The sequence below is a fragment of the Lonchura striata genome, chromosome 14 (assembly GCF_050655825.1).
Source record: "Lonchura striata isolate lonStrDom1 chromosome 14, ASM5065582v1, whole genome shotgun sequence".
NCBI classification, from domain to species: Eukaryota; Metazoa; Chordata; class Aves; order Passeriformes; family Estrildidae; genus Lonchura; species Lonchura striata.
The window spans coordinates 1,032,501-1,046,386 of NC_140716.1; the positions used below are offsets into that span (position 1 = coordinate 1,032,501).

The 13,886-nt window shown below is 61.9% G+C and overlaps 1 protein-coding gene across 6 annotated transcripts in view; it reads right to left on the bottom strand.

Moving 5' to 3' along the window:
- PRKCB (protein kinase C beta) overlaps positions 1–13,886 on the bottom strand; it is an 89,619-nt gene that overhangs the window by 39,143 nt on the left and 36,590 nt on the right. For 4 of the 6 annotated variants that reach the window (XR_014958497.1, XM_085592018.1, XM_085592017.1 and 1 more), the window contains exons 3-5: positions 11,144–11,226; positions 4,224–4,335; positions 2,334–2,462 (exon numbers count right to left, since the gene is read on the bottom strand). Coding sequence is in view for 5 of the 6 variants with exons in the window: in XM_085592018.1 (XP_085448144.1) it covers positions 2,334–2,462; positions 4,224–4,335; positions 11,144–11,226 (324 nt within the window). In the remaining variant the exon portion in view is untranslated. The remainder of the gene's footprint in view (positions 1–2,333; positions 2,463–4,223; positions 4,336–11,143; positions 11,227–13,886) is intronic. The other 2 variants (XM_085592020.1, XM_085592021.1) reach the window with 2 other exon arrangements.

The following is a 13,886-nucleotide window of genomic DNA, read 5'->3' on the forward strand; positions in this document are numbered from 1 at the left end:
ATTTTGGGCAGGAATCGTTCCCTGGGAGGGTGGCAGGCCCCGGCACAGGTGCCCAGAGCAGCTGGGGCTGCCCCTGCATCCCTGGCAGTGCCCAAGGCTGGGCTGGACGGGGCTGGGAGCATCTGGGACAGTGGGAGGTGTCCCTGCCCAGGAGCTTTGGGGATGAATTTTAAGGTCCCTTCCAACCTGAGCCATTCCAGCACTCGGCGGTTCTCTGTGTTTCCCACCGGGAGGGACAGACGGGCTTTACAAAGAGAAGGGAAAACCTCCGAGTGAGGGAGGAGAGAAGCACAGAGCTGAAGAGCAAACCCCCGTTGGATTCCTGGGCTGGAAGGGAAGAGCAGAGCGGCGCTGGCCGTGCCCGTGCTGCCGCCTGCAGGCACCGGCCCCGCGCTGCCCGGGCACGGCGGGATGCTGCGAGGCTTCCCGAACCCCTGCAGCCGCCAGGTCATCATCATCATCAGCATCATCATCATCATCATCATCATCATCATCATCATCAGCAGCAGCAGCAGCAGCAGCAGCAGCAGCAGCAGCAGCAGCAGCATTATCAGCAGCATTATCAGCATCATCATCATCATCATCATCAGCAGCAGCAGCAGCAGCAGCAGCAGCAGCAGCTGCAGCAGGGGCTCACCCCGGGCAGCGCTGCCTCCCACCCCGCCGGGCTCGGAGGCAGCCTGCCTCTGCTCCCTGTGCCCCCCAGCGCTGCCAGGGCGGGTCCTGCGGGCATTGTTGGGGTCGGGAAATTCCCTAAATCCACCCGGTCCAGCCTTGCTCCAGCACTGCCAAAGCCACCGCTGTCCATGTCCCTCAGGAACTCTCCAGCCCCTCCCCAGCTCCCTCAGGGATTCTCCAGCCCCTCCCCAGCTCCCTCAGGGATTCTCCAGCCCCTCCCCAGCTCCTCAGGAACTCTCCAGCCCCTCCCCAGCTCCCCCAGCCCCTCCTGGGGCTCCAGCCCCTTCCCCAGCCCGTTCCCTGCCCTGGCCACGCTCCAGCCCCTCGGTGTCCCTGTTGTGAGAGCCCAGGCTGCCCCAGGACTCCAGGTGGTCCCTCAGCAGCACCAGCACAGCCTTGGGTGGCTCCATCTCCCAGGGGCTGGGTGCCCACCTGAGCTCAGGGCCCATCTGGGCTCCGCAGTGCCCAGCTCTCCTCTCCCAAAGCACTCCCACTCCCCTTCCTTTCTGGAAAAGCCAACAGCTGACAGGTTTTCACCACCACCTCCAGAACGGGCCAGAAATAAAGCAGCCTTTCAAAGCCAGCTGGAGAGAAGGAAATCCAGCTGCAGAGCTGTGGGAGCTCCTCCCTGCCCGGGCGGTGGGAACACGGCACCAGGAGCCTGTGGTGCCAGCAGCAGGCTGGGACCTGCACCCCGCGGGCACCTGAGGGAGGCTGGAGGGAGACAGGAGCATTAGGGCTGGAGAAGACCTCCACTAAGATCTCCAAGATCACCGTGTGCAACCTTCAGGAAGTGCCTGGGAAGCAGGACTCCCACAAGCAGCTCTGCCTGGTTCACTGAGGCTCTCCGTTAAGGACAAATACAGCAACAAAAAATTATCAAGTCCTCCACAACTTTTTTCAGTTTCTCATTAACATTTTCACCAACTCGATATTTTTCCTGAGAACACTCCCGGGGTGACAAGCACCCACCAGAGCGGCGAGGGGCACCCGGGATGGCCCAGAGCCACCCCCACCCGCCTGCCAGGAGCCCTGGGGTGGCACGGCTCCTGCAGCGGGTGGGAAGGATGGAGAAGGATCGGTGTCACCATGGGTGTCCCAGCCGGGGTCCCTCCCCCTCAGGGGCACTTCACACCCCTGGCTTTGACTCATCGGGAATAACTCCACCAGCTCGGCGGCCCTGCGGCGCTGCCGGTGCCCGTGTGGGCAGGAGCCTCCCCCAGCCCGGCTCAGCGGCGGCACAGAGCCGCAGGGATGGCACTGCCGTGCCCACGGGCAGCAGTCCCTGCCTCCCACCCCGCTGGCAGTGCTGCAGCATCCCCCAGAGCCACAGCTCGGTCTGGTGGCCCCGCGCTGGGGACAAGAGGCTTCACAGCAGTGGCTCAGTGTTTTGGGAGGTGCTTATAGGTCATGGGGAAGCATTATCCTCTGAGAACCCAAAATCCAGGTGGCCAAAGCCTCTAGGGACTGCCACAACCCCCACCCTCCCCAGGTGCTGAAATCCTTCATCATTCAACAACCGCTGGGAAAAGTCCGTGCCTGGCAGCGCCCCCAGCTCACGGGGCCTCCAGAGGAGGCTCAGAGCCTGTCCTGCCTTGCTGGGGCTCCTGGCACTGCCAGCGGGCACGGGGGCAGGCAGCCCTGGCAGCACGTACCTACGACGGTGAGCACGTCCTTGTCGATGTCGGCGCGGATGTAGATGCGGCCCCGGCGCTCCGTGTGGTCCGTCCCGCACAGGCTGGGCACGTTCATCACGCAGCGCTTGTGCACGTTCATCATGCAGGCTGTGGGCAGGAGGGGACATCAGCGCCTGCCAGGGCACAGGGGGCACGGGCACGGCCGGCCCTCCTGTGACACCGCGGTGATGAGAGGGATGAGAGGATGTGGGGGGAGCACAGAGTGAAAGGGGCATCAGGGGCAGCTGGGGCTCCCCAGAGCCGGGGCTCGGGAGGCCATGGGAACCCGCTGCCAGCAGCTCTGGGTCCTGCCTGGCACAGCCCAGGCTCGGGTCCTGCCTGGCACAGCCCAGGCTCGGGTCCTGCCTGGCACAGCCTGGGCCCTGCCTGGCACAGCCCGGGCTCGGGTCCTGCCTGGCACAGCCCGGGATCGGGTCCTGCCTGGCACAGCCCAGGCTCTGGGCCCTGCCTGGCACAGCCCGGGCTCTGGGCCCTTGTTAAACTGCTTGAGCTCTGCTGACTCGCTAGGATTCTCTTCCATCACCCCCTGGGCACTCAGCGGGATCCAAAAGGGGGCATTAAAAATTACCCGTGTGTCTGCATACACACAGAGAGGCGGGAAGATCTCTCTATCTATAGAGACCTAGATCTGTATTTACATTTTAGAGCAGCTCACTTCCCCTTGGCAAGACTCCCGAGGTTCTGAGGAAGAAGCTGTTCCCAGCCAAGCTTCCCCATCCCCGAGCAGGGAGCAGCCGAGCACATGCCGCATGTCCCAGTCCCCTTAAATAGGAACGTACAGGATTAACTCGGAAAATCACCGATCCATCCTTCCCCTGCGCTTCCAGCCCCCGTTCCCTGCTCCGTGCGCAGCCATTCCCCCGCCGGCAGCGGCCACACGGTGTCACCCCGAGCCAGCGCTGAGAAGGGCCGGGACGGGCGGGGATGCGCGGCCGGGGGATGCTGCGGGGATGCTGCGGGGCCGGGGGATGCTGCGGGGATGCTGCTGTGGGGCTGCCTCTGGAGAGGGCTCTGGGGGGACGCTGCTGAAGAGGGGGATGTGGGGGTGCGGTACAAAGGGATGTGGGGGACACTGCTGCAGTGGGGGATGTGTATGAGGGGATGTGGGGGACACTGCTGCACAGGGATGTGTATGAAGGGATGTGTATGAAGGGATGTGTACGAAGGGATGTGTATGAAGGGATGTGTATAAAGGGATGTATATGAAGGGATGTGTATGAAGGGCTGTGTATGAAGGGATGTGTATGAAGGGATGTGTACGAAGGGATGTGTATGAAGGGATGTGTACGAAGGGATGTGTATGAAGGGATGTGTACGAAGGGATGTGTACGAAGGGATGTGTATGAAGGGATGTGTACGAAGGGATGTGTATGAAGGGATGTGTACAAAGGTATGTGTATGAAGGGATGTGTACAAAGGGCTGTGTATGAAGGGATGTGTATGAAGGGATGTGTACGAAGGGATGTGTATGAAGGGATGTGTATGAAGGGATGTGTACGAAGGGATGTGTATGAAGGGATGTGTATGAAGGGATGTGTACAAAGGGCTGTGTACGAAGGGATGTGTATGAAGGGATGTGTATGAAGGGATGTGTACAAAGGGATGTGTATGAAGGGATGTGTATGAAGGGATGTGTACAAAGGGCTGCGGGGCACGCTGCTGCACGGGGATGGGGGAGCCTCCCCCCAGGCCAGCCCCTTTCCGTCGCCTCTCCCTGCAGCAGCCCCAGGCCGGGTGGGGAGGTGCCACTGGTGCCCCCGGTGCCCTCGGAGCCCCGCAGCCTCTCCCGCTGGCAGAGGGGCCCTGTGAGCCCCCTGGGGTGCCCGAGCCCCCTCCCGGGGCACTTACTGTCACACTTCATCCCCTGGTGAATGAGCCCGTAGAGCAGGGAGCCGCAGTGGTCACAGAAGGTGGGGCTGGAGTACGTGTGGATTTTAAATTTGTGTTTGCTCCGGGGATCCTGGGAGGAAAACAAAAAAACAAAGGACAAAGATGGTGAACTGGCAGCAGAGGCTGGCAGGGCAGCCCTGCTCTCCCATTCAGTGCCAGCTGGCTCCGGAGGTGCTGCTAATGGACTCCAGGCACTGCCACCGACCCGTGGGGACCTTTTCCACAACCACCAGGATCCAGATTTATTCCTCTTCATCTGTGTTGCCATAACAATGAAAAAGCAATGCACTGGCTTGGCTGAGGATTCGCTGGTTTTCAATAATTCGCTCTTAGCATGGAAAGCACCAGGTGAAATTGGTGGGCACAGAAGGGCTGGACAGTGCCCAGCTTCCACGCGGAGCAGGAAAAACCACCCATGATTCCATCTATATTAAGCCTGCCCAGGAAACATCTCTTGTGCTCTGGTGCCAGCCCTCCCCTCACACTCCCAGGCACTCAAGCTGCTTAGGGATACTTTTTTTTAAGCTTTCTTAAAAACAAGGGTAGATTTTTTTGCCCAGCAGCAGAAGGTGCAGGCCCAGCAGAGCTCAGTTTATCCCTTCATCCCTTGTGCAGGCCCTGGGCAGAGTGCTGGCCTCCAGCAAGGCTCAACAGGAGCTAGAGCCAAACAAACCCAAATCACAGAATGGGTTGGGAGGGACCTTAAATCCCATCCAGTGCCACCTCTGCCATGGCAGGGACATCTCCCACTGTCCCAGGCTGCTCCCAGCCCTGTCCAGCCTGGCCTTGGGCACTGCCAGGGATCCTGGACAGCCACAGCTGCTCTGGGCACCTGTGCCAGAGAAAACTTCCAGAAGAAACAGCTTCTCACAGTGAGACTGGAACAGAGCACTGAGGCAGAGTGAGGTTTGGCCTTTGTGGGCATGTTGTGTGCAGGAGAGGACGGTCCTGGAGCCCAGGAGAGCCTCGGGAGCAGCGGGGCTGGCAGAGGGAGCTGCTGGGGCTCACCCCCGGAGCAGCAAAGGCTCCAGCAGGAGCAGCTTGCTTTCATCTCACCTTAATTGTTTAAGGGTTAGGGATGAGGCTCTGCTCCTGGCTCTGTCACTCGAGCTGAGCAGCTTTTTAGTGGCCTGGAAAGCTGCCCAGGCATTAGCAAAGACACCTTTCCAGGGCGCTGCGAGCCGAGTAAATAAATAAAGAGTGGAATCAGAAGCGAGCTGTAACATCACGGCCAACACATTCCATCCCCCTGAAATTAATTTCCCAGCGCTGTTGCATTGGAGCTTCCAGCTGCATTAATCACCAGCATTCTGCTGTAGTGCTCAGCACCACAGATAACCCCAGTGGCACCTGGAGAGGGAAGCCAGGAGAGCTTCCTTGAGCTTGCTGTGTGCCGTGCCAGGGCTCAGCACGGGCTGCAGCCGGGACACGGGGACACGGGGCAGGGGACACAGGGACACGGGGCAGGGGACACAGGGACACGGGGCAGGGGACACAGGGCAGGGGACACAGGGACACGGGGCAGGGGACATGGGGCAGGGGACACAGGGACACGGGGCAGGGGACACAGGGACACGGGGCAGGGGACACGGGGCAGGGGACACAGGGACACGGGGCAGGGGACATGGGGCAGGGGACACGGGGCAGGGGACACAGGGCTGGGGACACAGGGCTGGGGACACAGGGCTGGGGACACGGGGCAGGGGACACGGGGACACGGGGCAGGGGACACAGGGCAGGGGGACACGGGGCTGGGGACACGGGGCTGGGGACATGGGGCTGGGGACATGGGGCAGGGGACACAGGGACACGGGGCAGGGGGACACAGGGACACAGGGACACAGGGCAGGGGACACGGGGCAGGGGACACGGGGACACGGGGCAGGGGACATGGGCTGGGGACACGGGGACACGGGGCAGGGGACATGGGCTGGGGACACAGGGTCACAGGGCAGGGGACACAGGGCAGGGGACACGGGGACACGGGGCAGGGGACATGGGGCAGGGGACATGGGGCAGGGGACACGGGGCAGGGGGACACAGGGACACGGGGCAGGGGGACACAGGGCCACGGGGCAGGGGACATGGGGGCAGCAGCCAGTGCCACATGTGACACCCAAGGCAGGCGTCGCCCCCGAGCTGCCGCGCTCCCTCCCAGCAGCGCAGGCGAGCGAGAGCGTCAGTCATTCATAAAACCACAAGCTTCGTGTGAAAGGAGACAATTCCCACCCCCTGCGAGGGATGCTGAGCTCCCACTGAGCCCAGAGTTCCAGAAGCTGGAGCTGGAAAAGCCAAGTGGCGAGGCAGGCTGGGCTCCCCGGGCAGAGAGCCCAGAGCAGGGCTCAGCCCGGCTCCCAGCCTGCCCCACACCACGGGCAGAGCCCAGCCTGCAGCCTGCTGCAGAGCCAGGCCTGGAGGGGAAGGGCTGCTGCCTCTGGCTGAGAGGGGCTCGTGTCACCTTGACCAGCGCCTCAGAAAGCGCCAGAAACTGGCAGTTCTGGGGATCATTTCTGAGCTAGGCTGTACAAAGAGACTATTTTTGTACCACAGAGACAGGACTGACGAGCACACTGCGTATGCAGATGCTGAGACTTAAAACAAGAATGGTTAAAAAGAAGTTTGCCAAGAAAAGAAAAGGCTCTTCTCCTCCCCCAGCAGTGCTGAGCCACCCTGGAGAACTGGGCAGGAACAGCCTTCTTTGGAGCAGAGCTGGAAAACACCATGAGCAGAGCCAGAGCATGGCCCTTCCCTTCCCTTCCCTTCCCTTCCCTTCCCTTCCCTTCCCTTCCCTTCCCTTCCCTTCCCTTCCCTTCCCTTCCCTTCCCTTCCCTTCCCTTCCCTTCCCTTCCCTTCCCTTCCCTTCCCTTCCCTTCCCTTCCCTTCCCTTCCCTTCCCTTCCCTCTGCAGAGCCAGCACCTCCTGCAATATCCCATCCCTAATTCCATCTGAATTTTCTCCTGTTTCCTTGTCTAAATAAGAAAAATTCCTCCCTGGCAGGTGGGCAGGCCCTGGCACAGGTGCCCAGAGCAGCTGGGGCTGTACTGGATCCCTGGCAGTGCCCAAGGACAGGGTTTGGGGCAGTGCAAGGTGTCCCTGCCACCAATCTCCCAGAGCACTGGAGCTCCAAACGCCCAAATCTGAGGCAGAGCCCCGGGAAGGGGCAGCTGGGCCCACGTGGACAGCCAAGGGTGTCTGGAACCTCTGCAGCCACACGTGCAGCCTTTGACAGAACACTGAGCTGTGCACTCAGAGCAGCTCAGGCCAGGCCTGGCCCTGCAGAGCCACGGGACGGGCACGGAGCCACCCGGCCCAGCTGGGCACAGCTCCCTGCCAGCCCCAGGCAGGAGGGAGAGCTGCTCCCTGGCAGGGCTGAAGCCGGGGCAGCTCGGCAGGAGGAAGGGCTGGGCAGGAGCAGAAGGAGCTGGCGGGGAGCAGGGCAGAGACATCTTCATCCCACGGGAGCTGCCAGGGCAGCCAGCAGGTGCCCTGGCGCCAGGGGCAGATGGCACAGCACGGGAGTGGAGAAGTTAATTAGCAGGACAACAGAAAGCAGCAAGCTGCAGTGAGGCTGGGAGGACTGGCCAAAGCACCGGCCAGGATGGGAAATGTGGGCAGGGACTGGGAGATGTGAGCAGGGACTGGGAGCTGTGGGCAGGGACTGGGAAATGTGGGCAGGGACTGGGAGATGTGAGCAGGGACTGGGAAATGTGGGCAGGGATCAGGGGCTGTGAGCAGGGACCAGGGCCCTGTGCTCAGGGTCAGAGGGGCCTGGGGGCACAGCATGGAGCCCTTTCCATGGAGAAACCCCTCCTGGAATCCTTCCTCAAGTCCTCTCCCCAAGGCACAAACAGGGACAATTTACACACAAAATTGAAATGTAGCTACACTGGCCCGTTACCTTCCCAGAGCGACTCTGATCTTTATTAACACATCCTGATTAGATGACCTTTAACAGCATCATGCAAAGAAGGTCATTTTAATGATTATTTTGCCTACAATTTAAATAATTACGCATTCTTCTAATAGCTCCAGCTGTAATTAGGTTTGCCAACTGGAACACATTACACGGGCTGACTCTGGGTCCTGGAGGCCTCGCTGGGGTCAGACAGACCTGGCTGTGGCTCAGGCACACACGGGGAGGGGGCTTTGGGCTGCCAGCCCCTCAGGAGAGACCCCAGGAGCACAGACATCCGTGAGGAACCAGAGTCTGCCCTGCCTGCAGCGCCAGCGGCTCCAGCCACAGCTTCATGCCCTGCTGCAAGAAGCCATTCATCTTTCATTTCTCCCTGCTTGGAGACACTATCGTGTGTAATTAGCCCTCTCCCGCAGATGGGAGCTCCTGCTCGGCAGCCTTGCCAAGGTTAAACACGCAGCCACACCCCCACTCTGCTCCAGGAGCTCCAAACGCAGCCACATCAAACAGAAACAGCCCCGGACAGGGACTCTGGCATCTCCCTGCTCCCCAGGGATGCTGCTCTGCTGCCAGGCGTGCAGCAGCAGCCTGCAGCCCTGCACACAGCAACCTGCATTGCCTGCACATGGCAACCTGCATCCCCTGCAGCCCTGCACACAGCAACCTGCATCCCCTGCACACAGCAACCTGCATCCCCTGCAGCCCTGCACACAGCAACCTGCATCCCCTGCATCCCTGCACACGGCAACCTGCATCCCCTGCAGCCCTGCACACAGCAACCTGCATCCCCTGCATCCCCTGCATCCCCTGCACACGGCAACCTGCATCCCCTGCATCCCCTGCACACAGCAACCTGCATCCCCTGCATCCCCTGCAGCAGCAGCCCTGCATCCCCTGCAGCCCCTGAGCTGGCAGGGCACAGTTCCAGCTCAGCAATTAGAATTCCCCAGCTGTCAAAGTGCAAACAGCCAGGTCCACCATCAACAGGCACAAAATGGTTTTCTCCTCAATTCCCCAGCGCTATGAAGACACAGAGATTGAGGAGCAAAGTTAGAAGATATTCTTCTTTCAGCACATTTTTTATCCTTGCCTCCCTGTCCAGGCCACAGGGAAGGGCAGCTCTGGGCTCCCAGCTGGCAGCAAAGCCCCAGGGCTGTCTGCCACGTCCCCACACCCACGCAGGGACACCGAGGGTCACCGGCACTGCCCGGGCGGGCAGCTCGGCCCTTGGGGATGGGTCACCCTGGCACCATTCCCTGCCCCCTCAGCATTCCCAGCTCTCCCTGCCCCGCTGGGGCTGAGACTGCCTGGAGCCAAGGCCGGGAGGGGAAGGAGAGCAGCAAAAAGGCATCGCTTCCCCCTCCCGCAGCCCCATCCCCTCGGGGCCAGGGTCCGGGGCACCGGCTGGGCACACAGGCACAGAGCCTGGGAGGGCACCAGGACACAGGCTGGGCACACAGGCACAGAGCCTGGGAGGGCACCAGGACACCAGCTGGGCACACAGGCACAGAGCCCTGCCCTGGCACACAGCTTGGGTGCCCCGAGAGGAGCAGGGATGCTCCTGGTGTCCCAGCCCAGCCTCAGCCTCGCCCCTGGCAGGCAGCAGCTCCTGCCCACGCCTGCACCGGCGGTCCCTGCTTGTCTCTGGCACAGGAAGCCCTCAGGGGCTTGTGTCCCGTGGGTGACAGTCCCTGCTTGTCCCTGGCACAGGAAGCCCTCAGGGGCTTGTGTCCCGTGGGTGACAGTCCCTGCTTGTCCCTGGCACAGGAAGCCCTCAGGGGCTTGTGTCCCGTGGGTGACAGTCCCTGCTTGTCCCTGGCACAGGAAGCCCTCAGGGGCTTGTGTCCCGTGGGTGACAGTCCCTGCTTGTCCCTGGCACAGGAAGCCCTCAGGGGCTTGTGTCCCGTGGGTGACAGTCCCTGCTTGTCCCTGGCACAGGAAGCCCTCAGGGGCTTGTGTCCCGTGGGTGACAGTCCCTGCTTGTCCCTGGCACAGGAAGCCCTCAGGGGCTTGTGTCCCGTGGGTGACAGTCCCTGCTTGTCCCTGGCACAGGAAGCCCTCAGGGGCTTGTGTCCCGTGGGTGACAGCAGTGCCACCGTGCTGCCTCCCCCCAGCCTGGCTGCCCCGGGGAGGACGGGCCGTGGGTGCTGAGCTGCTCCCTGAGCAGAGAGCGGCTCGGGAGGGGAGCAGCCACCAGCACCAACCTCACAACTGCTGTGCCCCCGCGGTTCTCCTCCCCAGAGCCCCTCTGGGCACAGGGCACAGCCCATTTCGGGAGCCAAGGCGTGTTATCCCCCAGCTCCCGCAGCCTGGCACGCCGCCTGCTCCCACCACTGCTATTTTTAAGGGTGAGAGCTGTGGTGCTCTGTCGTTTCCCCAATTTGAGCTCCTCTCCCCCAGCAGTTCCCCGAATTAGCCAGTCTCCACGGGAAAGCACAGAACCTGCCAGACAGAGCTGGGTGCTGCTGGCAGAGCCGGGCTCCCCAGCTCTGCTGCCCCCAGGCCAGGGCATCACTGGGACAGAAATCCTCGGGGAACCAGGGCTGGGACCCAGCTGGCAGCTGCTGGGATGCTCTCCTGGCACAAGGGACAGCAGGACACGGGGGCGAGGCGGCGGGCTCAGCCCCAAAGGGAAAGCTCTGCCTCCCCGTGTGTGCCCTCCGCTCTGCTGAGCACACGTTACTGGAGCTTTGGGTGCTTGAAGTATCCCAAAAACCTGGCAGAGTCCCCACAGCTGCAGAATCCCAGTCCCTGAAGGGAAGCCAAAGCCTTGTGGATGTGGCAGGAGGGGATACGGGCTAGTGGTGGGGAATGGTTGGACCTGGTGATTCTTGGAGGCTTTTCCAACCTCCACCACCCCAGGAATTGTGAAGGAACCACCCAGCAGTGCCCTCAGGCAGGGGGCTGGAGGAGCAGCTCGCCCAGGAGCTGGGAGCCCCCAGCCCCCAGCCCCAGCCGTACTCACATCCGAGGCAGGGCCCTTGTCAGCGCCGGGGCACGAGAAGGTGACGAACTCATGGCACCGCTTGTGCACCACGAAGCAGCAAACTGCAGAGAGAGCACAGGGACACGGTCAGGGCACGCGCTGGCACCCAGAGACACGAGGCAGCAAGACAAAGCACGGCCCCGGGGATTCCTGAGCGGTCCCAGGAGGAGTTTTAAGCAAACCCGTGGCAGATTTATAAACCTTATGGAATATCCCCAGCCGGAGCAGGCGTTTTGGTAAAACTCGGCAGAACAAAGTGTGGAGCGGACGTCAGAGGAGGGCTGGGAACAATTCTGTTCCTCTGAGCTCATTGCCACTCGTGGCACACGCTCTGAGGTCACTGCTGGGAATAAAAAGGGAGAATCTGGCGTTCGCGGGTATCTCAGCTGAAAAGTGCATGTGGCCAAAAATGGAAGATTGTACCCAAGGGAACAGGTGGGCAATTTTCCTCCCACAGCTCTGCTTTTCTCCAGCATCTCCCCAGCCTCTGTTTGCCAGACCAGAAGACACGCACGTCTCCCTCCCCTCACACACGTCAGCGCCAGCCTTGCCCTTCTGGGAGCGGCTCAGGGAATCGATCCTGGCACGCCACTGCCCAGGCTTCCACACAGAGGTACCCAGAGATGAGCCCCTGTCCCCCAAACCCCTGTCCCCCAAAACCCTATCCCCCAAAACCCTGTCCCCTGAACCCCTGTCCCCCAAAACCCTATCCCCCAAACCCCTGTCCCCCAAACCCCAGCCCCCCAACCCCCCAGCCCCAAACCCCAGCCCCAAACCCCCAGCCCCTTTCAGCACGTGCCCAGCTGAAGCTGCCAGCCCTGTTTCTGTAGTTTGTGCAGCCAAAGCTCTGTATTTCAAGGCTGATTTTTTTCCTCAAATGCCAAATAAGCACCTCACCTCTGCTGTCAGACCCTAAAGAATCGTTTGGCACTGTAGGGAACTTGCCCTGATGGCCCAGCCCCTCCTGCAAGGCTCTCGGCCCCTGTGCCCTGCAGCTGGGGGTGGCAGCACTGCTGGGGCTCCCCAGGCTGGGACAGAGCTGCCACCTCGCAGCCGTGCCACCTCTGCCACCTCCTGCCTGCCCCCTGCCCCCTGCACCCACTCCCCAGGGATGCCCAGCTCTGGGCACCCGTGCCACTCCCAGCTCTGAGCACCCGTGCCATGCCCAGCTCTGGGCACCCGTGCCACTCCCAGCTCTGAGCACCCGTGCCATACCCAGCTCTGGGCACCCGTGCCATGCCCAGCTCTGGGCACCCGTGCCACTCCCAGCTCTGGGCACCCGTGCCACTCCCAGCTCTGGGCACCCGTGCCATGCCCAGCTCTGGGCACCCGTGCCACTCCCGGCTCCGAGCACCCGTGCCATGCCCAGCTCTGAGCACCCGTGCCACTCCCAGCTCTGGGCACCCGTGCCACTCCCAGCTCTGGGCACCCGTGCCATGCCCAGCTCTGGGCACCCGTGCCACTCCCGGCTCCGAGCACCCGTGCCATGCCCAGCTCTGAGCACCCGTGCCACTCCCAGCTCTGGGCACCCGTACCATGCCCAGCTCTGAGCACCCGTGCCACTCCCAGCTCTGGGCACCCGTGCCACGCCCAGCTCTGGGCACCCATGCCATGCCTGAGCTCTGGGGACGGAGCACAGGAACCAAACTCGGCTGAGCAGGAACGGAGCAGGTTCCAGTTGCAGCAACGTGGGGTTTTTCCTGAGGATCCAGGAAAAGCCAAGTGGCATCAGCCGTGAACCTCACAATCCCCTCCTTGTGCCCTGCCACATCCAGCTGTGAATTCATTTTCCCTTTCACGTTTTCGATTGTGAACAAAAACAAACCCAGAAGGTTTTGGAGGCAGAACAGCTGCCGAGAGCTCTCTCCTCGCAGGACCTCTCACTTGCTTTCCTGAGTCAAACAAACAAACATTTTCCTGAAAGCGTTGCTCACCATTTCTGTCATTTGTACATGGAGACAGAAGCATCTGGGGAGCAGGAAGGAAGGAACTGGAGCTCCACGAGCAGGGATTTCTCCTGAAGCGTGTGTGCAGCCCGGGGAGCTCCGTGACCCCCGAGCGCGGCGCTGCTGCCGGGGCCGGGCTGTGCTGGCAGCTCCCCACTGGGGCTGGGATCCCTGCAGCTGGCAGGGGAAAGCTCAGGGCCACCAGGCTGGGCTGCCAGGGGATGCTCTGGGTGGGAAGGGACCTTAAAGACCATCCCTGGCAGTGCCCAGGCCAGGCTGGACGGGCCTGGAGCAGCCTGGCACGGTGGAAGGTGTCCCTGCCATGGCAGGGCGGCACTGGGTGGGCTGCGAGGTCCCTTCCCACCCAAAGCATTCCAGGATTCTGGGATTCTAGTCCGTGCAAGGGGGAGCCACTGGGAGGTGGGCAGGCAGAGCACAGAACACCTCCCTGCACGGGCATGGCAAAGCAGAGCTCCCTGCAGCACCCAGTGCCTCCAAGGGAGCTCCACAGGATCCACTGGAACATTCCAGCGTTTCCTGAGTGCTCCAGCACACGCAGGGAAAGCAGGGCAGCAGAATGGGTCAGGAGCAGGATCTCATGCCTGCCTCAGCTCCTGAACGTGCCCTGCCCGTGGAAGTGAGGAGCTGCAGAGACCCTTGCACCGCCGTGCCCGCCCGCTGCCATCACACCTCTCACACCTCCAGCCCAAGCCTTTGTCAGCTTAGAAACCCCAGCACGAGCAGCAGCTTTCCCAGGTTGCTAATTAGACAGTTAA